We start from the raw sequence: 23328 nt of genomic DNA, 5'->3' as shown, positions 1-23328 counted from the left end.
AACAAGTACTACAGTAATATATATACTATAGTATATAATATACTAATGTACTATATAATCACTACCACTTGATAAATAACACACAATGCTGTGGGAGTACACAGAACCTACTTTTGATAGGGATGGGAGTTGGGGGGAGGGAAGCCAAATAAACAAGCTTAGCCAACAGAAAGAGCTAGGGTAAAGACAACACATAGGACAAAAAAAAAAAAAAAAAAAATCTAGTTTAGGCAACAGCACATTTATCTTGAAGAAAAGAAAGACTTGTGAACAAAGTCTGGAAGAGAAGAGTTAGGAAAATGAGTAAATACTGTGTTTTATAAATGTTATTATGAAATTTGGGCTATGACCTAAGGGTGCTAAGGAGTCAACTGAAATATTTTAGACAGGAAATTGATACATTTATATCTCTGTTTAGAAAGATAACTGGCTACATTTGAAGGAAAGCCTGAAGCAGGTAAGTAGAAGAAAAGAGTGAGATCGGAGGCCACTGCTTATAAAAAACGGTGGGGCAAGGGGAGAAGCAGGGGGACCACTTCTAACTTTAATTCAGTGTTTTATATGCTTTAAGTACTTTACATACCAATTAACTCATTTTATTCTCACATAAACTTAAGATGAGTACTATCATAATACCAATTTCCAGATAAGGAAATCAAGGCACATGAAGATAAGTCATTTATCCAAAGTTAAAGAAAGGAATTCAAGTCCAAGCTGTGACTCCAGAACTTATGTAAGGAGGGACCCTTCATCCTGGTTTGCCTAGGACTTTCCAAGTTTTAAGCACGGAGTCCTAGAAACTAGCTGCCCTTCATCCCCACTCCCCACCCCCAGTCCTGGGCAAACCAAGGCAGTCAGTCACATTAGTCTACACTCTTATCTACTAGGGTCTACTGATTATACTTACAGCAAATATTATAACAGAGTTGAGGGAAATCTGGTGGGTGAAATTGATGATTTTATTGCTTTTGCTTACTCTGGGTTGTTTGTTTTTCTTTCCTTAGTTTCTTAGAAACTAAAATAATTGTTTCACACTTTTCTTCTTTTTTTAGTTTTTGTTTAATGTTTGTTTATTTTTGACAGAGAGAGAGAGTGAGCTCAAATGGGGGAGGGGCAGAAAGAGAGGGGAAGACACAGAATCCGAAGCAGGCTCCAGGCTCTGAGCTATCAGTACAGAGCCCAATGCAGGACTCAATCAAACTCACAAACCATGAAATCATGACCTGAGCCAAAGTCCAATGCTTAACTGACTGAGCCACCCAGGTGCCCCTCACACTTTCCTTCTAATAATAATCCCTTAATGTTATGAATTCCCTACTATTTCCAATACCATTTACTTCAAAATAATTTCCCTTTGATTCCTTCTTTAAATTATAAGTTATTTAGAAGTGGGTTGTACAGCTTTCAAATATCTGGGGATTTCTTAGTTTTTTTTATGTTATTGTGTTATCATTATTCAATTCAACTGTGATGAGATAACATACTCTGTATAACTTACGTACCCTTCTATTTATTAAGATTTGTTTTGTGGCCCAGAATATATCTATCTTACTAAATGGTTTATGGGCACTTGAAAAGAATGTGTACTGTCTGCTATTGTTGGGTAGACTGTTCTACCAATGTCAGTTAGGTCAATTTGGTGATAGTGTTTTTCAACTGTTCTATGTACTCGCTGATCTGCTGTTTATTTGCTCTATCATTATTGAAAGGGGAGTGTTAAAATATCAGAACATAAATGTGGCTTGTCTATGTGCTCTTGTAATTCTATCAGTTTTTGATATGTTGAAGCTTTGTTATTATAGGAATAAACAATTATTATGATTGTTATATCCTTGAGAAATTGACCCCTATGTCATTACGAAAGATCCTATTTTATCCTGGTAATATTCTTTTCTTCAGAATTCACATCACCTGACATTAATGTAGCTATACAAGTCTTCTCTTTTGATCAGGGTTAGCATGGTATGTATTTTCTCATTCTTTTTCATTTAACTATGTGTCTCTTTATATACAAGGTATATTTGTTGTGGCCAACATATAGTTAGATCTCATATTTTTATCAGACAAACTCATTTAATTAGGATATTTACCATTTACATTTAATGTGATTATTGATGTAGTTCAGTTTAAACCTACCTTGTTCTTATACATATCATTTTGCAATGTGTTAAGCTGCAATGTTTTGCAATGTGTATATCCGTAAGATATATTACTAGGATTACGGTTGCTAGGTTAAGGGCATATCTGTGTATACTTTGGTAGTAACTGACAAAATACTCTCCTTAAAAATTATATAAATATACATTCCCAACAGCTGTGTAAGAATGCCTATTTACTTCTTCCACAGATACATAAAAATGGCACCATTATAGTTTTAATTTACATTTGTTTCTCATGAGCCTATCACATTTACATATGCCTAGGAGTCATATTTCTTTTTTTCTTTAAAATGTGTCTTTATATCCTTTTACCCATTTTACAAAAGATTATCAATTTTTTCTTTTCTTGGTACTCTTTAGTATAGAGAAAATACATTGTTGTTAAATTTTCCACCATTTGTTATTTTTATTTTTGACTTTTTAAGGTTTTTTTGGCATGCAGTTTCTTTTTTTTAATTTTTATGTACATCAAAATTAATTTTTTTTCTCTTATGACTTTTGAGTTTTATGTCACATTTTTGAAGGGCCTTCCCAATGTTCAGCTTAAAAAACATTTCCTCATGTTTTCTTCAAAAGCTTTGAACGTTTAATTTTATTATTTATTTACTTATTTATTTATTTTAATGTTTATTTATTTCTGAGACAGAGAGAGACACGGCATGCGCAGGGGAGGGGCAGAGACAGAGGGAGACACAGAATCAGAAGCAGGTTTTAGGCTCCAGCTGCCAGCACAGAGCCCGACGTGGGGCTCGAATCTGCAAACCGCGAGATCGTGACCTGAGCCGAAGTTGGTCGCTCAACCAACTGATCCTCCCAGGCGCCCCTAATTTTATTTTTTAAATCAAATTAATTTTGGCATAAAGATGTGAACTATGGTTCCTAAACATTTTTTTTCCCCACATGGCTCCACAGTTATCCCAAAACTATTTATGAAACTATCTTTCTCCTAGTGATTGGAAATATCTCTTTTCACAGAGTAAGCTTTCATATACATTTTGGGCATGTTTCATCTCCTCCTGTTGTCTCACCATCTCTTCTCCAAGCACTTTTATTTCTGCTTCATGCAATTGTTTAACTCAGGCAATTGCTTATTAATTACATTTTCATTTAAGGCAATATATTTGGCCACAGATTTCTTTTTGTTCCAGGGCAACATTTTTCTGGTGAGTGTTTCCTGTGTTCCTTCCTCCTTTTGTTCTTGAGATACATTTTTATATATCTACGACAGCTCTTCAATAAGATTAAGTTCCCTCTGGACCAGCAATTGCAAGTTAGTGTATCCAAGGTTCAGGCTTGTAAGAATTCTCCTTATGACTCAGAGCTATAAGCATGAAAAATTTCTTTGAGCTTCTACTTCTCCCCAGCCAATTAAGATCAGAAGCTGTGGGGATATATATAAGGCAGGATTTCTCACCACAAACCCCTCCCGGACTACCCCCCAAATGTTTGACTCCTTCTTCCCTGCCTTCTTTGTTCTTCCTTTCTGCCTAATTGGGTCCAGGGGAACTTCCAGCATAAGTCTGTAACCTGTCTCCATGGTTCAAAAAAAGAGCCTTTATACTCTTGCTGATATTCAGAGTACACACTTATTTTAAAGAATAAATGTTCTGCGTTTTGTCTGCATCTCAATTTGATATTAACTTCCACATTTTATTGAGGTTTGGTTTATAGTTCTCTCATTGTTTTACTTTCTTGTTTTTGTGCTATTTTCCATGCCTTACTCAGTCATACTATAAGTCAGAAGCCAATCTATGGCTTTAAAAATGTTGAGATATTTTTTCTAGCCCTGACCTCACCCTAAACTCAAAAGTAAAAATCTCCCAAACTGTCTATCTATCTCTGTGTGTATGCCCCATAGGCGTCTCAAATTTAGTATGTTTAAAGACGTAGCCTCTTTCAATTTACCCCCAAAATAAGTTCTTCCCCACCTGACTTCCCCATGTCATTTAATGTATCTCATCATCCCCTAGTTTCTTAGGTCAAAATCTTAGGATCCATTCCTGAATCCTCCCATTTGTTCCAGCCACGTGACTCTCCTCTCAGTTTTGTTTTGTTTTGTTTTGAAGCCGATGTATTTGGTACTCCCTCCTACTAGAATTCCCCCAGGCAAAATTTCTTATCCTTTATGTTTCAACACAAAGTTTAATCCTGAAAGGCACCTTCCGAATCACCATGTCTTAAGAAGCCTTTATCATCACTTACTGCTGTTACTCTAAAGACTCCATCTGACTGTTTTCTTTGTAGCCTCTACCCCATTCTCAAATTAACTTCTTGTATTATTTGTGTGATGTTGTAAGGCTAAAGTGAAGCTCTTCCAACTCCATACCTTCCAACTTCAGACCTCTAATCCTCATCTTGCTCCTACCTTAGTCTTCTTCTTTCCAGTAAAGAGCAATCCTATCCTTTCAGTTTCTCAGGCCAAAAATTTTAGAATCATCCTTTAATCCTTTTTTTCCTTTTCATACTTCACATCCAATGTGCTACCAGCTAAATCTTAAAAATAATCAACCACTTTACCCAAGTCCAAGCACCATTGCCTCTTACCTCCATTACTGCACTGGCCAGGTACTGATTCCCTTGTTTCCACCTTCAACCCAATTCTCAAAAAGTAAACAGTTAAACCAGATGATGTTACTACTCTGTTTGAAAGACCTGATGTCTTCCAATCTACTGAAAGTAAAAATAAATGTGCTTACAATAGCCTCGAAGTGCATACATTGTATGAATCCTGTTTCTCTACCTGTCTCCTACACATACTCCTTTGTTCACTCTGTTCTAGCCACACAGGCTCTCCAAAAAAAAAATCCTGTTTTTTTCTTGGATTATATTAAGCCAACTCCCACCTCAGGACTTTTCACTTAGTACTTCCTCAGTCTGGAAATTCTTGTCAGAAACTTCCTTCACAATATCTTAATCTCCCCTATATAAAATAATAATTCTTCTCCCACAACCTACCCAGTACATCACTACTCTCCTCCTTACTCTAGCTTGATCTTCCATACAGTATTTATTGCCAATAGATATGCTATATATTAACATTTTATTTTCTACTAGCCACGTACTCCAACCCTCAAAATGTAAGCTCAATAAACACGTTTGACATTTCCATTTTTACTTACTAACATATACCAGTATGGCATCTGGTACATTCCTAGCATCAATATATAATTGATAAATGAATGAATGAATGAATGAATGAATAGACCAATGTAAAAGAACTCAGAAATACATATGTATGTATGTGTATCTCACAGTGGTATTATAGATTAATAGTGAAACACATGCCACTCAACAAATGCCAGTAGAACAACCAAGTAGAGAACGCATTTTTAAATATTAAGACCCAAAAAAGGTAAAACATAAAGGAAATAACTAAAAAATACTCACTCTTTACATTTTAAAACAAAATTTTCAGACAAAATGACAAGTGCCAAAGGATCAAAGATGTTTAAAATAGTAAGTTATCATTTCACATTCGCTTTCTAAAACACAAAGAACAATGACAATACAGCACCTGTTGGTGATCTACACACATCTATGAGGACAAACTGATACAATGTCAAAGCTTTAGTGCTATCTCACAGAGCTGAAGATGAATATACATACCCTATGATTCCAAATTTCACTTCTAACTATGCAATTTGGGGTTACCCTTTGCTACTTTCCTCCTAGTATATGTCCAAGAGAGTATCCAAGAATGTTCTTAGCAGCACTGTGGTTTTTTGTTTGCTTGTTTTAGAGAATGGGGGGGAGGGGAGGGGCACAGGGGAAAAAGAGAATCTTAAGCAAGCTTCGAGCTCAGCACAGAGACTATCTTGGAACTCAACCCCATGACTCTGGGATCGCGATCTGAGTGGAAATCAAGAGTCAGACGCTCAACTGACTGAGCTACCCAGGAGCCCAGCAATACTGTTTCATAAAAGTTAAAATGCTAAATACATCTTAAATGAGTATCAACATGACAACAACAAGTGAATTATACAGACTGGAATTATATATTATATAGTAGTGAAGATGAATCATATAGAACATGTAACAACATGAACAATGTAAAAAAAAATGTTACACGGAAAACATTACAGAATACTGCTAGCAACACAACACCATTTATATAGAACAGTGGTTTTCAAAGTGTGGTGTGAGGGTCCCTAAGGGTGTCCTATACCCTAGAGCATTTCAGAGTCAGAATAAAACTAAGATGTGATTTGCTTTTTCATTGTAGTTCTCTCTCAAGGATAGAGTGGAGTTTTCCAGAGGCTGCATTCAAAAGCTGAGATGATAATCCAATATATTAAGCCTAATATTAAAAAGATTTGAAAAAAAGGTAAAACAATGTTCTTCTTTTAACTTTGTGTATTCTTTTTGTTTTTTTTTTTGACAATATTCATTCTGTCATTAAAATGTTACTTATGTTCATATGTAATGAATTTATTATTAAATATTTATTAATACATTATTTTAAAATTTTATTAGTTCAAATTTCAATTTTTTAAAATGTTTATTTATTTTTGAGAGAGAGAGAGAGGGAGAGAAAGACAGCGCGTGAGCAGAGGAGGGACAGAGAGAGCCGGAGACAAAACCTGAAGTAGGCTCCAGGCTGAGCTGTCAGCACAGAGCCCCAAAATGGGGTTTGAACTCAAGAGTTGTGAGATCATGACCTGAGCCGAAGTAGACGCTTAACTGAATGAGCCACTCAGCCTCCATAAGAGGGGTCATCTTATGGGTGTGAGTAGGTCAAATTTAGCAAGGGATACCAGGGAAGATTCAAATGTAGATTTTTTTTTTTTAATGTTTAATTATTTATTTTGAGACAGAGAGGGAGTCTGTGCACGGGGAGGGGCAGATAGGGAGAGAGAATCTCAAGCAGGATCCAGTTCTGTCAGCGCTGAGCCCAACACGGGGCTCGATCTCACAAATTGTGAGATCATTACCTGAGCCGACATCAAGAGTTGTATGCTTAACTGAACCACCCAATGTCCCCTAAGATTTTATTTTTAAGTAATCGCTACACCCAACGTAGAAATTGAACCTACAACCCTGAGATCAAGAGTGGCAGGCTCAACTGAGCCACCCAGGCACCCTTATTTTTTCTTTAAAACAAAATAGTAAATCTAGATTTAAAGTAAATATAGCAAAATAGGTAGGTAGATGCATATTTGTTTTCTTATTTTATTTATTTTCCTGTATAAATGATAAACTTCAGGGATAGGAACAATCATTTTCTCAAATTCTTTTTCTGCAACCATTTCTTGTACTTGGTGTCATTAATTTTTATGTTTCAATTCCTGTGAAGTCTATGGTGTGCAAGTTGTTTCTCTCGCTATAGTAGCAATTAATAAACATCATAACTGAGATTTAAGCTACAAACATTTTTTCTCTTTTCTAATGAATATAAATTTTAAATGATAATCTCAGAAAGATTTATAGGAATGAAACTATGAAACACAGAAGAAACTACGGATTTATAGAAGATAGGCAAAATGTGACCTCATGATTCACATCATAGAATATAAATCAGATGCCGCTAAAAAGTTTTCCATTTTATAAAAATTAATTTTAGCATGCATTGTAAGAAACAACAAACAAAATAAAAAAATACTGGTTCAAATGGATCTCTGTCATTAATAACTATATAATCTATATGTATAAATCACTCTGCAGAAAAACATGTACTATTTCAAACAGAATGTGGTTAGAGCAACACAAATTATAAATGTGACCAAATTTATGATGTTTTTTAATTAAAACATAGTTATTCCCTCAATTCAAGAAATAGTTACTGTCTTCTATAGTCTATGTTCTGGAGATATAAAGGGAACAAGTCAGGTAGGTAGTCTGCTCATTCCAGTAGGTAGGCAGAAAGTCAAAGTAAACACATGAAGCAAAATAACTTCAGATCATGCTAGACACTGAAAATTAAGAAATAAAGAAAACAAAGTGGGAGGATCTGATTTAAGAAACTGACTGGGTGGGGAGATGTCTCAAAGACTTGATGGAAAGGAAAGGTTCTCTGAGGAGGTAATATTAAGGCTGGTACCTAAATGATACCAGACAAGTAGCCATATAACAATCTGCTGGCTGGAATGTCACCTATTTCAAAACATGATAAGGGTAATGATGTGGATGCAGAACAATGAGCAAGGATGAAAGTGATACAAGCTGAGGTCAAAGGGTAGGCAAAGACTGGACCATGTAAAGCTTAGATTTTATTCTTAAGGTAGTCAGAAGCCATTGGCAGGTTTTAAGCAGGTAACTAATATGACCTGATACTTTAACACTTTGTAAAGATAAGAGGGACAATAATAGCAACAGGAAGACCATTTTGGGAGGCGACTGCAGCAAGCTAGGCAAGAAAGAATAGGAGTAGCAGCAATGGGGATGCAGAGAAGTGAAGGTACTTTTATCACTGAAATAAAACAAAAGTAGCTAATGGATTGAGTGTAGTGAATGAGTGAAACTGAGGAATCGATGATGATTCCTAAATTTTTGAAGAAAATTACGGGTTTCGATATGAAATATTATTTCCTTAGTTTTTTTATTGTTAGCAATTTTTACAACAGTGGTATATCATTGGTTCCACATCTCTCTCATCTTCTTTTTTTTTTTTTTAATTTTTGTTAACGTTTATTTATTTTTGAGACAGAGACAGACAGAGCATGAACGGCGGAGGGTCAGAGAGAGAGAGGGAGACACAGAATCTGAAACAGGCTCCAGGCTCCGAGCTGTCAGCACAGAGCCCGACGCGGGGCTTGAACTCACGAACCGTGAGATCATGACCTGAGCCGAAGTCAGACGCTTAACCGACTGAGCCACCCAGGCGCCCCTCTCTCATCTTCTTGAGCCAAGAAGCTAACCAAGGATGTCATTCTCATGGTGATGCTAGAAGCACAGAGGATAAGCCCAACTACTTGTGCACATCTTAAGCCTCTGTTTGGATCCTGTCTACTGACATCCCACCGGCCAAAGCAAATGACATGGTTGACCCAAACAGAAAAAGGCAGAGAAGTATACTTCTCCTCTAGTAGAAGGACTTCCAATATCATATGGCAAAGAGCAAGAATACACGGAGAGATGAAGAACAAAAACAAATAATTCAATCTACCACAGTTTCCATGTATTCAAATCATGAGTCATAACTGTAAAAGGTCAGTAGTTTCTGGAAAGCTCCAAATCGTTCTTCTAGATAGCCACAAGTAACGTATAATTAGTTCTCTTAATTAATACTTATTTTTATTAAGCAATTACATGAGCATTTAAAATCTTATCTTTTTACCAATGATTATACTTAACTATACACATATACAGTAGAAAAAAATAACATTAGAATATTTCTGAGATTAGAATAACATGAAAGACGAATTGATTTAAAATTTAAGACAATTATATATAGTATGGTCAAAGATAACTAGAACAACCGTAGGGTAAACAGGCAACCAATCAGAATATATTTCAAAGATATATTTTTTTTAATTTTTTTAATGTTTATTTATTTTTGAGAGAGAGACAGACAGACAGAGTGCAAGTAGGGAAGCGGTGGAGAGAGAGAAAGGGAGACAGAGAATCCAAAGCAGGCTCCAGGTTCCAGGCTCTGTGCTGTCAGCACAGAGCCCAATGCGAGGCTCGAACTCATGGACCGTGAGATCATGACCTGAGCTGAAGTCAGAAGCTTAACAGACTGAGCCACCCAGGCACCCAAAGATATTTTTATTTTTTTAATGTAAGCTCTATGCCCAACATGGGGCTCGAACTCACAACCTCGAGATCAAGAGTTGCATGCTCTACCAACTAAGCCAGCCAGGCACCCTTTAAGATATTTTTAATGGCAGAAAAGTATTAACTTATTTTACTTCATAAAATCAAACCACTTTACCATATAGAAACCATCTTATTTCATAATTTTTTTAAAAAAAACAGCAAAAATGCTAAAAAAAAAAAAAACTGAAAAAAAAAACCTGTAACATAAATAACAAAAAAAAAATCTATATCCTTATTATATATATGAAGTTCTTACTAAACCCTAAGAAAAATAAGAATATTCTTACTTCTCATATCTCCTAAAGACTTTAGCATTCTCTCATATGCTTAAAATGTTTCTCGAAACAATAAATGAACTTATGTGTTCTTATCAAGTTTTGGAAACACGAAACATACTTTAAAAGAACAAAATGAAATTATCCAGACCTTTCAATAGAGGTAGGCAGAGAAATCTGAATTTGTTGTATAAGTTATCACAGTCCTCAGAGGAAGGACCTAAAGAAAGCACTGTTTTACTATGGTAAAACTGGCCAACTATGAACAAAAGGAATTAGAAGATAGAGAGGCTAAAATTACTTCTAGGAGTAGATAAATAATATTCTAGATTAGGTAAAAGATTCAAGAAACATTCCAAGAAAAGGATTAAATGCTTTAGAATAAACTAATATAAGAGAAAATAATCAAAGCAAACTCTAGAAACAAGCCTAGGGCAGTGCTTCTTAAACTTCAATGTGCACAGGATTCACTCACTTAGGAAATGGGCTAAAACGCAGACTGAGATTCAACAGACCTCAGATTCTGCATTTCTAATAACCTCCAAAAGTAATGTTGATAATGTTGATCTTAAGATCACACTTTTAAGCAGAGTCTAGGAAACAAGAATTAAGAAATAACTTAGATAAAGAGTCACTTTTCCCAGATTTCCAAAAAATGATCAGGCTTCAGATTATATGCTTTTATCCTGTATCCTTCCATCTTGGCACTTGTTAAGCCTGCATTTCTACATTTATTTTTGTGATTATTTGTTCAATGTACTTCCCTCTCGCCCCTACCACTTAACTGTTTGGCTTACAACTTTAGCCCTGACACTGACCACTTATCTGGCACAGAGCAGGTGCAGAATATGTTTCAGAAATAAATGAGTGAGCCAATGAATAGAAATGCTGAAAGAGATGCTGATTTGAAAAACACAGCAAGGTTAGTGAAGAACACTCCAGTGAAAAGATACATGTTGATCAGGGCGAGGATAAAAGCTGTTGACGCAGATTTGATTGCTATCACATTAGATATGTTGGTGCAGATTCGATTGCTATCATACTAGATATGAACGCTGGTAGCCATGTAAATAAATAAAATTATTGAAGGAATATGTATAAAGAGAGAAGATCTAAGTAAGCTTCGATGGACAAACACCAAGAGAGTACCTAGAGGGAGAGAGACCAAAGAACATAGAGGATTTTGAAAGGAAGAAATTACAGATAATGAAAAAAGTTCTAGAATGTATCATCTAAGGCTAAGATAGAGTGAGCAATGAGTTCAGAAGCTACTCTGCACAAACATCTTTCTGTGAATATACACATATAGAAGTCAGACTTCAGTAAGTTAAGAAATGAGGTGACACATAAGTAGTAGGACTTGTGTACACAAATTAGAGATATGAAGATCTGGTAGGAAATAAAAAAAAATACACTTTTTGTCAGAGTACTAGGAAACACGTTTGTGTTTGAAAATGCCAGTAGCAGCTAGGCTGGCACATATGAACAGGTAAAGTGGTCGTGGAATAGAATAAGAGTTGGGGGGATGAATCAAATTAGGGCATGTAGGCCCCAGCTGAAGACAGCAGCTAACATGGCTCCACGAGATTACTGATTCAAGAGAATGAGAACCTAATTTTGTCAAAATTTCCACTTTTTTTCTGAGAAAAACCAGAAATCTGGATGTGTGTATGAAATTTCCTGAATTGGGTAAAAGTATTCAACCTGTAGGGAATAACTTTACTCTCTCTGGTCTAAAACAAAACAAAACAAAACAAAACAAAACAAAACAAAACACAGAGTTACTAAGAAGTAAATGGAAGAATGGCCAAGCAGAACTAAAAATGTGACTGAAATTAAATAACATAAATATGGAGGAATATGTTATGCCATTATAGCATAAGTGATTAAAGGTTGAGGAACGGTTCAGCAAATTTTATGGAGGAGCAACAGGAACCAAAGGAAGCAGCACTTAGATATGAAGCATAAAAAAGAACCCATCAAGGGTAGAAACAAAAGGTTTTAGGAAGGGAAAGTGGGAGGTCCTGAATGAATGGCAGTCCATCTTAAAGTAAAAATAACATGGTCAAAAGTTGGAAACAACAATTTGGTGAAAAATGACTATGTTAGACTAAAAGAAATGTAGAATTTTGATTTTGAAAATTACATTAATTCATTTATTTCATTTAAAATGTGAACTGCAAAGACACTTTACAAGATCTTTTAATCTGGTAATATTGAAGAATGGATAATGATGGCTATCTTAAATAGTACTAGTTATACCAGACAGACGATGGAAAGGGAATATTTTGCCTTGAAAATACCCCACAAAGGAGGGTAAAAAGGAAGCACACGTTCCAATCTCATTCTGTTCTTAGTCCTTTTGTTGAGTAAGCCAAAAATACTTGCAGCCAGTTGAGACAGAAGATAGACATCTGGCCACTTAAAACTATCTGGACCAATGCCATATTCATACATGCTAAAGAGTACACATGGCAGGTTAATAAATTAATAATCACTATACCAGTCTGGTCTACACTGAAAACTGACCTAAACGATATAACATTTCAATTCCCTTCCTTATGCAAGAGCTTCAGCTATCCTTCAATTAGGTTCAAACATATTCTAGATAGGTAAGTAGCTTTATTCCCTCATTCAAATGATAATCATTTAGCACTTACTACATGCAAAGTGCTGTTCAAAGCACTATGGTAAATATAAAAAATTAATCAGTCATGAATAACGTCATGAAGAGCATATGCCTAATAGAAGAGATAACAGAAGATATATGCATAAATAACTAAAGAAGCTAAAAATCTAAAGAGATACAACTGAAAAACTATAAATGTTCAAAGAGAAGGAAATAAAAAAATCAGAAAGAAGATTCAACCACTTGAGGGTTCCTATTTGACATAAAACACAAATGTCAGTTTGGTCTTCCAGTTTCCGATTCGATTCTTTTCTTAACAAGCTACTCTCACTTAACAAGCCTTTCACTACCAACACAACTTTTTTTTGGCTAAACTCTCAAAGTTTAGAGTCAGTTACCTAATTCTTCATCACAATTTTGTTCCACTTACACATTACAAAGAACAAAATCTTTTTACTCAAATCTGGAAAATTGACATCACACATAGAAAACTAATAACCTGGTCTGGCAGATTTTTAACTAGAAATAAAAATTAGAGAATAGTGTCTACCAGAAGCAAAAATTTTTATTTCCCAGTTCCACATCCATTTAAATCTCCAAGAAGATCCATGGGTGCAATAACTATGATGATAGTAAGATTCAGAAAGGAGTTTCTAGTTGAATGAAATAATCATGTTCAGTTGTGCTTCTAAACCAGTCACAAGATCTGAAACTACTCCACTCCTTCTCACTTTCCCTAAACTTAGATGCCTTCATACTTCTGTCAAAAATAACTGGGATTTGGCTTACATTTATATGACTACCAGGAAACTCTAACACAAACTCTAGAAAATACACAAAATATACAAAGTTTTGCAATAAGAGTGTGAAGGGAAAGGCAGAAGGAAAGAAATCAGACTTTGGTTTTCAGGTAAAAATGTTAATTGTCATCAATTAGACCATCTTAGTTCCACCAACAGAAATGAGAAAAAAAAAATCTAAACAGTAACAACAGCTTTGCACTTTAACTAATCAAGATAGAAAAATGGAAAAGGGAAAAAAAGAAATTAATAGGTCTTCATTCATCATTCCCTTTAGCAGATCATATAATTCCTTACACTAGTCTTAAAACATTTATGTGTTGCATGAACACTGTAACAGGCATTTATCCCAAATATTATTTCTCTTTATAGAAATAAGATAAATATTATAATAAGAATTTAAGCTCCATGAAGGCAGGGTATTTTGTCTGTTCAACTCACTGATTTATCTACAACTGAACTGAACACACAGAAGGTTCTCAATAAATATCTCCAGCTCAACTGTGTTTAAAACACAAAAGGCTCTCAAATATTTGCTGTAAGAATTAATGAAAGTCAGAATAAATTTTGTGACTACTATGTCTAAGAATTGTGATATCATGTCAGAGGGGAAAGAAAGTAGCAGCATTTAACTAGATTAAAATGACATTCCTCTCATTTTTCTTATCACAGAGAAAAAGTGATTTCAATACACCAGCAATTAACAAGTTACCACGTAAGTATATGATTTCATGTAAGAAGTTTTTTTGTGGCACTACGTATTCTATCTAGTATCATTAAACATAAAAACTAGGTAAATAATTAGGAAGTAAAACTGAAGAAACGTTTATAAAATGCATTCATTACGGAATCACTTCTCTGCAATTTCCCCAACTTTGTTCATCTGTCAAGAACTAAGATTTCTCTTTATCAATTTTCTATTACTATTAAATTGTTTTACAAATGAATATATGAAACCATTAATATTATCAAGTGTTAGACAGATGTTAAAAAAGTAATAAAGTGGGTTTTGAATTTTTTTTCAAAAGCAAAAAAAGATTTTACTTCTCTTTGTTTATATTTCATCTCCCATCATATCACTTTGATCTCTGTCTCTCTCAAAAAATTATAACTTCTTGAAAGCAATGATTATCTACCTGTTGAATTACATTTCTCCCTGCCTACACAAAATAGATTCCTATTAAAATTCTCTAAGGCCTTATTTAACAAAAATCAATCACAAATAGAACCTACTGTAATAGAACCTACAATAAAATCTTGGCTATCCAAAAGTAAAGGCTTAGATTATCTAATGCCATCGACGATGCAAAAATATTTCTCTTTAACTGTATTGTATTCTCATACTTGCATTTGACTATGGTTATATGAAAGCTTCAGAGTCTTAGAGGAAATGTACTCTATGAATTATCAGAAACAGTTGTTACAGTATCAGAGTTACCTAATTTATTTAATGATTAACTACTTTAATGATGAAGAAAGAAAGTAACCCAGGCTTTTGAAAGATCCAGAAGGAGATTAAGATCACCAAAATGGTCCAAAAAGAAAGGCTGTGCTTCCTCTACCAAAGTACAGCCTGGGAATACAAAGTGGTTAGCTCTTTCTGTCAATCAGAAAATCAGCACCGGTGTGGTTTTCACATATAGCTCTAATTGCTTCTCATTTCTCTTCAATTATTTGATAACTAAAATTTACACAGGAAAAAAAAAAACAAAACAGGACCATCTCAGTAGACAGACCTTTTTCAGGAAAACCTATGATACCATACAGAAAGGTCTGCTCAAGATCAGAATATAGCAAAAATGTACAATTAGACATGGATTTAAATATTTAAAGGCATTAGAAATTTACATATAAATTTCAATAAAATAAAATGTATAATTACCCAATTTAGTCGGACTAAGTTTAACGTAGTTAGCTAAGCTCTTTGAAACTGATTTTCTAAGGTGTTAAATCCAAGTAACTTCTAAGAAATGAAATTATAAGAAATGAAAATTCAGCTCTTCAACTAGTGACAGTATCTTCAGAAAAAGTAGGAAGTCAATAGGAAAAGAGCCGCTTATGCCCAGAGACTTTTAAGTCTCTTAAAAGGTAAAGTTTTACATATTGAAGACTACGTTATTGAATAAACACATTCCATATTTAAAACTGTCCACTGAAGCCAGTATCTCCTATTTGTGCACCAGTTATCACCTAACGGATTTCCTTCTTATTTAAAAATGATTGAATAGTTTTAACCCTGATGTTGGTGGCTAAGAGCAAAAGATAAGAGATTTGCCCTGAATTTTACTGGACTGCACTTAAACATTAAAAAATCTGCAAGAATAGCACACCTCTCAAAGACGCATCTCTTTGGCTGACTTTTTTTTTTAATGTTTTTATTTATTTCTCTTTGGCTGACTTTAATATACCCCTCCCACGTTTGAATTCCATACCACTATCCATAAAGATCATTCCAGACTACTACTCTGTCACTTATATGGGCAATCTGAAAACTCCACTCAAATCACAACTGTGACACACCCCCCTGTCCTCCACAAATTCTAATCTACTCTCCCCCTCTAGTCCTTCAAAGAATTTCTATGATTACAAACCTGTATACATGCACACATTCTTCCAATCCCAGCTCTGCCTGCCACATACAAGACTGTAACCTTGGACAAGTTACAAAGCTTTCTGTGTCTCAGTTTCCTCATCCATGAAATGGGAACAATAACAGTACCTACCTCATAGGATTGCGATGAAAATGAAATAAGTTAATATTTGTAAATCTTTTAGAACACTGACACATAGCGTTTGCTATTATTGTTAATATTTTCAACACCACTTAAAACTTACGTTTTCATACCATTAAATCTGAAGACATCATAAAAACAAATATCACTCATTTCACAGCAATTCAAATCCTACTCAAAAGACTCCTAGAGACACACAGAGAGACAGACACATACAGCCACATATACACACACGTATGCTAACTTCCATCGCACAGTACACCTACATCTTTGGGGAACAAACTTCCACCTGCTAAGAGCTACTTACTGTGTAGAAATAAAAGTATACACAAAATGAGTAATTCAAGCAGCAGTGAGTCAATAGCAAGCACAAAAATAACAATCTGCCTGCTTCTTTTAACAAGCAGAGGGTTGAAAGGCAAAAAATTATTTTCAAGGCATCATGTCTTCTTGAATACACTTTGAATCTGCAACAACTCTGAAAAGCAACTTACTCCCCTCCTAGACCACTCCATTTACCAAAGGAAAAATGCTTAATTGAGGTTAGAAAAAAAGTTGTTTTTCATATCACTCACTAAAAGTAGTAAAATTATGCCAGATTTTCATTATTTTATAAATATCACATATTTAAAAGTACTACTTAACTTTTTGTTTACTCGATAGGGGAATAAATCCCAAACATAGATTTTCTTCAGATTCTCAATGGCCAATGATCTCTTTCAAAAATAACGTGAAGAAAGACTACTATAAGCAAAAAAGATTAGATTCAACGCTGAGAGTTCCTCTAAATTCAGCACCATTTATAATATGCCTTCCCTGAAAATGCAGCCCATTTTCCAAGCAGCTAAATGGTTTTTTCTACCATAAGAAATATCCCTTACCAATTATAGATAATACTAGAAAAATAAATAAGTAAATAAGCAATTGTCCTAAGTTTGAAATAAAAATTAAGTTTCTGTTTCATATTCTGTTATTGAAAAAGTAAAAGAAAAGACATACTTTTAATTCATATCCTGTGCAACATTCAAAGCTTAAATTTTGTTTTCGATACTCAAAGTAACACGTGTATTTACAACTACAGATTATCCCCAAATGCACAGTAGTACAGGTACCCCACAAAATTTAAACAGACAAAAAACTAAAACAAACAAACAAAAAACCTAGAAAACACGTTAATTTTTGCTTAGAAACCAGAATCATGGCATTCTTATTGTTACCTTTTAAATGCTTCAGCTGGGTTCCTTTCACATTCTCCAGGCTGTAACAGGCTTTGGACTGCTGGATCCCTTAGCTTATCCTCATATCCTTGGAGTAGTCCACTGCGGCAGATCTGGGCAACTAGACCTCTAATAAACCCTCCAACACACAAAGTATCAGAGTCCTGGGCTTTGCAGAAATGAAAGGCCAAAGCCTGGCGATGTAAACCTCTCTGCAAGCTCGTAGGTGAACTTGGCCACAACAGCTCAGTACATAGGGCTGTCTTGCCACTGCCAGGCCCTCCTACCAACAACACACCCCAGGCAGCTCCTTTTCCAGAGACAACACTAGCATTATTCCCAGAATTCATTACAAGGGATGGTGTGTTGACAGCACTATTGCAGCAGTTAGTTTTCTCCTGGAGGCAATGCTGAAGCTTGTGGAAAACCCACTCCCTACAGTAAAACTGCTTCCCCTGCAGTAAACTCGTTTGAGCCATTTTGCAGACTTTCTCTTCCCAAGGATTAGTCATAATAGGTTTCTTATCTTCAACATTTGCTAGATCCTGGATACGTCAACACAGGTCTTTACATCCATTAGGACATAACTTGCATATTAAGTTGACTCTGAATGATACAGTAACCAGTTACAGTAAAACTCAACAGCCAGAGATGCCATTTGCCAATCGAATGTGCATGACTTTATTTAGCTCTTTACTCTTGATTATCAGCAGAAAATATATTAGTTTAATTGTTGAACTGGTGGAAAATTGCCTGGTTCCAAAGCGTGGCAATACTTTTCCTAAATCTTGATGGGTCACATAACTCCATGGTTATATCTGGAGTTTATGTGACTGTGGATGTTTCAAGTGTGCAGATGAGACAATACATCTGGAAAACTAAAGATAATGCCCAATCTTTCAATGTGTACAAAATGCTTCTCCAGATTCCAAGTGTTAATTCTGTATCTGAAAATTAGATGCAGAAAAGATGTCCATTACAGTAAATGCCATCAAAGCGATCCCACGTATACAGTTGATAGGTAGCTCTGTATTTCTTGTTGAAGGATAGTCACTCAAAGTACTAGACCTTGCCATTTTCAGGCATCTGGGCAACTGCCAGGGAGGGAACTGTTTTAGATTAGGGTCTTTTATGTGGCAGAAAGGACAGGCCACTGTTAACACATCCTTAATCCAAAGTATTGATAAAATGCCATTTTGTTGGAGCGTTGATTCTTAATGAACCTGTTCACAGATTCCTAGCTTTAAGATATCTGGGAAATCAACAATTTCTACAAGTAACTAAAATAAAACAAAAATATCTTAGTGCATAATATTATATGTTAAGAGCTTACTTACTTAAAAGCTTACAAAAGGATATAATTTCCCAGTTAAAATAATCTCAAAAACCCATATACTTTAAGAAAATCCATATACTTCATCTTTGGCACTTTAAAAAAGTTGGACAATTACCCCCAGAATCATAATTCCACTTTCCTTTCTGTATTTTACTTTCTCTATGGTTATGCTTCTCAAGCAGCTACATTTTAATCCAGTTACCCTGGATTTTTTAAAAAGGCTTTATGCACACACAGTAACATCCTTAACTCTAGCCAAAAAGGTCTTTCCGACAAGCTTGGTAGAACAGCGCCAGTTAAAGGAAGCTCTATTAAATTGCACAGTCCAGCCAGTCAAGGACTCTGTTTACTCGACTAGTCACACTTCTTTGTTGATAGTATGCAAAATCTAGGGGATGATTACTATGGTTGCGGCTGGATGGGAATGGATTAAAAAAAAATAGAGGGGGAGGATGGGAATAATCTTAACACGAATGATAAAGCCAAATACAAGTACAACGTGAATCCTTCCTTCCTCTGCGCCAAAGATAAATGTTTCGGATGGGGGTGAGGAATGGAATCTACTACTGTGGCCGGAGAAAAGGCTGCCGGGGAGAATTCCTTCCGAGACAGAAAAGGGATAAGCAGTAGAATGCTTCAGGGCTGGTGGGTGTTTGCCTACAGTTCCGGCCTCTAGTTTCAGCTGATAGACAAAAGGAACTCCGGGATTCCCAGAGACGGGAACCACCTTCGGTTTGAGCAGCCTCAAGGAGCCACAGGGGGGCCACCTCGGAGAGGCCACGGACGGAGGTGCAGCCTCCACACCGAGGTCTTCCCTTCCAGAAGGCTGGGAACGCCCCAACACCCCGCCCCGCCCCGAGATTTTGGGGTGTGTCTTTTGGAGGGGGAGGGGGTGCCCGACGCCCTTGCCAATCCCAGATGAGGGGTCGCCTTCCAGTAGGCGCCCAGTTCTGCGCCCCCACCCCTCGCGCCGTTCCCGCCCCCACCGGACCCACGGCGGAACGAAGGGGACGGAGACTGCAAAGGGTGGGTGGGTGAGTCAGCCTCGAGCCCAGCCACAGCCCCCGAGCTTCCGACCTGAGAAGGGGCCTCGCTTCTACCGCCGATGCCGCCCCTCGGTTACCTCGGCCCCAGCCGCCGCCGTGGCCGCCGCCGCCGCCGCTGCGGACTCTAAGCCTCAGACACTTGCTCCTCTGAGAATCCGCGGCCGCCAGCGCTCTCGGGACTCCAACTGCAGCCTCCTCCTCCTCCCGGCCTGGGGCACGCTCTCAGCTCCGGATCCTCCTGTTGGCCCCCGGCAACTGCCAGTTCCAGCTGCCCCAGCAGCCTCGGTCGTGCTCCTCCCAACCCCCACCAGCCAACCGCCGCCGCCGCCGCCGTCAGGGCAGTGACTGTCTCAGGCAGCCCGGGACTCGGCCGGCTCCGCCCCGCCCCACTCCGTGGCCCCGCCCTCCAGCCCAGGCCCCGCCCCCACCCGACCGCTCGGCCTTTCTTCGCCCGCCGGCTCCTCCCCTTACTCCTCCCCTCCCCCTGCGCGCCGGCCCGTCGCCGCCGGTGCCTGGGCGTGTGCGGGCGCCTGGACCCGCTGCCCGCCTCGCGGGGGAACCTTTCTGGGGGTGGCTTTCGGGCCCCGCCTTTGTGGGGGGAGGAGAAAGGGGCGGGGGCTGCGTTCTCACGTCCCCGAGCTCACGCGAGTCGCTGCCCCCACCCACCCCGTCACCACTCGGCCCCGAGCCTTTCTTTGTCTTTCAGGCCGAGGACTCGCTGGCTTTGGGGGCCATATCCGCTCCTACGAAGGGCAGTTGGGCTGGGAGAGTTGCCCCTTGCCGCCTTCTTAACCCCCTTGTTCCAAAGACCACTCCAGACCCGTCCTATTCTTCAGTCGTCTGGGTTCCCTTTCAATCCATTAAATTCCGGTGATGCTTTTACTTTCTCAGCCTGAGACTGAGAGAAGCAAGGAAAGGACTGGGAAGAATATTGTAAGAATAAAAAATAGTGGGGCTGTAGCGCGACATTCCCATCGGCCTCATGAAAAGGACGTGGCCTCCACCAGGTGGAGGTTGAAAGCAGTCATGAATCGGTCTCAGGCTCCTGTCCTTCTGGACACTTGGATGACCCGCAGAGGCCACTCTAAGGGAAAGAGTCCATGGTCGAGGTCAGACTGTAGAATCAGATAAACTGTCCTAGAGGGCCTGACTACAGGCAGTTACTGTTAAACAAGACAGGCCAGTTGTTTGCACTCACTTGGACCTGGGTTATTTAGATTCCAGGTTTCTGCTGGGAAGGTAAATGTACTGTCATCTGACAGAGTAGAAAATGTGCTATCTTTATTATTTTATTATTTATGCTAAAGCCATGAGTTCTCCATCTCCCGTTCTCCATTAATTTCAATGTTTATTTCCTAAATGTTAAACCAGCCTCCCATCTGGTTTTTCTGGAATTGCCAAGTACAGCTATCCCACTTAACTAGAAAAGCGTATAACCAAATAGATTGTACTTGTGCTTACCCTTCCGTTCTGTTTATTACTAGCCTATCCATGGCATTTGAAGCTTGTTTATCTTAACATTTAATTCATTCTTTTGTGACTTCTGAGATTCTTTTCCAAAACACAAGCAAAAAAGGCAGAAGATATAAATTCTCCAGAATTAGAGAGATGAAAATTGATTTTTTTAAAAAACTACAAGTTTGATTTACATTTGCTTAAGCAATTTTAATTACCACTTAGCTTTTTTGCCATGCAGCTTTATAGTCATTGACTCCTTCAATGACATTTCATGGCTGTAATATTATATGTTTAGAGAAAAAATTTAAATAAGTATGTACATTAAACTATCATTTCCATTAAGCTATTTGCTAATACAATAATTAAAATAATTTCTGCCCAATAGAGAAGTTACAGAAACTTAGTTTAGTGGGCTTATTTTTTTAATGATAACTAACCATCTCAGAATGCTGGTTGAAATAGCATCAGCGATAACTGAGCTTTAATTAACCTTCAGACTCATTTAGAATTTTTTTGCTTTAAAGTTTATTTCACATTCCACTTTTATGGCTTTTGGCTTTTCATAATAGAAAAATTCCTGAAGAGCAGGGTCTTTGCCCTACACAGCCTTGCATTCCCAGCACTTAGCAAGGTTCCCTACATGTGAAGCCTGTCTGTTCTTTCATTCTGACAATTACTTATTTATAGCATTCCAATGTACCTGGCATTATGCTGTGCTTAGTGGTAGGTTATACACAATTGTGGCAGGATGAACACAGTTTCTTAAAGTCTGGGGGTGTTGTTGAAGGGCAAAGGAAACTTGGGTTTACTTTAGCCTTCCTTTCTTTTCAGAATATCCATTTATCTCCCCAATTTTTGGTATGAAGCAATGATGTTTTCTGTTTCTTCCACCTCCTCTAGACCGTATTTCTGCCTTCAAATCTCTCTCACCAAAATCCTGAAATCTCCATTTTTTTGGGAAAAAAACACATATGCATGTATATTAGACATGTATTTAGACATATGTTAGACATGTGTACATGTATATATCTAATATGTGTCAGAGAATCCCAAGCAGGATTTGGGATTTGTCAGTGCAGAGGCTGACCTGGAGCTTGATCTCACAAACTGAGAGATCATGACCTGAACCAAAAGCAAGTGTTGGACACTTAACCAACTGAGCTACCCAGGCACCCCAATGACTTTTTTTTTTTAATTTTCTCTGTAAGTGCTGAGGTACCTAGTAAGTTTAAAGCAAACTCTAATAAATAAAATATATTCTCAATTTAAAAATCTTTATGTTGAAATGTACAAAGTTTTCAACCCAAATCTTTTCACAGGTGTGTTCTCTTTTTAACCTCACTCAAAGTAACATCATTCAAGAAACATTTTTACAAGACAAAGCTCATCATGTACATTCTCTTTATGTTTATTTTGATAGTTTCAACTAAATTTAGATACTGCAAAATTATAGGTCTTCTCAATTTTTGATTTATTTATTTTGATTTACTTGTTTTGAGAGAGAGAGAGAGAGTGTGCACACGTGCCCGGGGGAGGGGCAGAGAGAGAGGGAGAGAGAGAATCCCAAGCAGTCTCTGTGCTATCAGCGTGGAGCCCAATTCTGGCTCAATCTCATGAACTGAGAGATCACGACCTGGGCCCAAATCAAGAGTGGGATACTTACCTGACTGAGCCCCCGGGGTGCCCCAAGGTCTTCTCAGTTTTGATCCACTGGATACAAAATAGAATTTTATTCAGTCAAAAACAGAAGGTCTATGAAAATATTCTCCTCACAAGTTGATTGAGGTGTTCCAAAGCACAATTATAAATTTGGAAACTGGGTCTTTGATAATATCTGTAATCTCTCTCTCTCTCTCTCTCTCTCTCTCTCTCTCTCTTTTTTTTTTTTTTTTTAACATTTACTCATTTTTGAGAGACAGAG

The 23328-nt window shown here is 37.2% G+C and overlaps 1 protein-coding gene across 2 annotated transcripts in view; it reads right to left on the bottom strand.

Annotated features, from left to right (window-relative positions):
* Positions 1–20165, bottom strand: part of ANKRD50 (ankyrin repeat domain containing 50) — a 32338-nt gene extending 12173 nt beyond the window's left edge. The window contains exons 1-2 of one of the 2 annotated variants that reach the window (XM_027064096.2): positions 20027–20165; positions 17568–18514 (exon numbers count right to left, since the gene is read on the bottom strand). In XM_027064096.2, coding sequence (XP_026919897.1) covers positions 17568–18079 — 512 coding nt within the window. In that variant the 5' untranslated portion in view covers positions 18080–18514; positions 20027–20165. Of the gene's footprint in view, positions 1–17567; positions 18515–20026 lie in introns of those variants that run through there. The other variant, XM_027064100.2, reaches the window with a different exon arrangement.
* Between the last annotated feature and the right edge of the window lie 3163 nt (positions 20166–23328).

Source organism: Acinonyx jubatus, chromosome B1 (assembly GCF_027475565.1).
Source record: "Acinonyx jubatus isolate Ajub_Pintada_27869175 chromosome B1, VMU_Ajub_asm_v1.0, whole genome shotgun sequence".
Lineage (NCBI taxonomy): Eukaryota > Metazoa > Chordata > Mammalia > Carnivora > Felidae > Acinonyx > Acinonyx jubatus.
The sequence above is the reverse complement of the archived record's forward strand: the minus strand, read 5'-3'. Positions and strand labels throughout refer to the sequence as shown.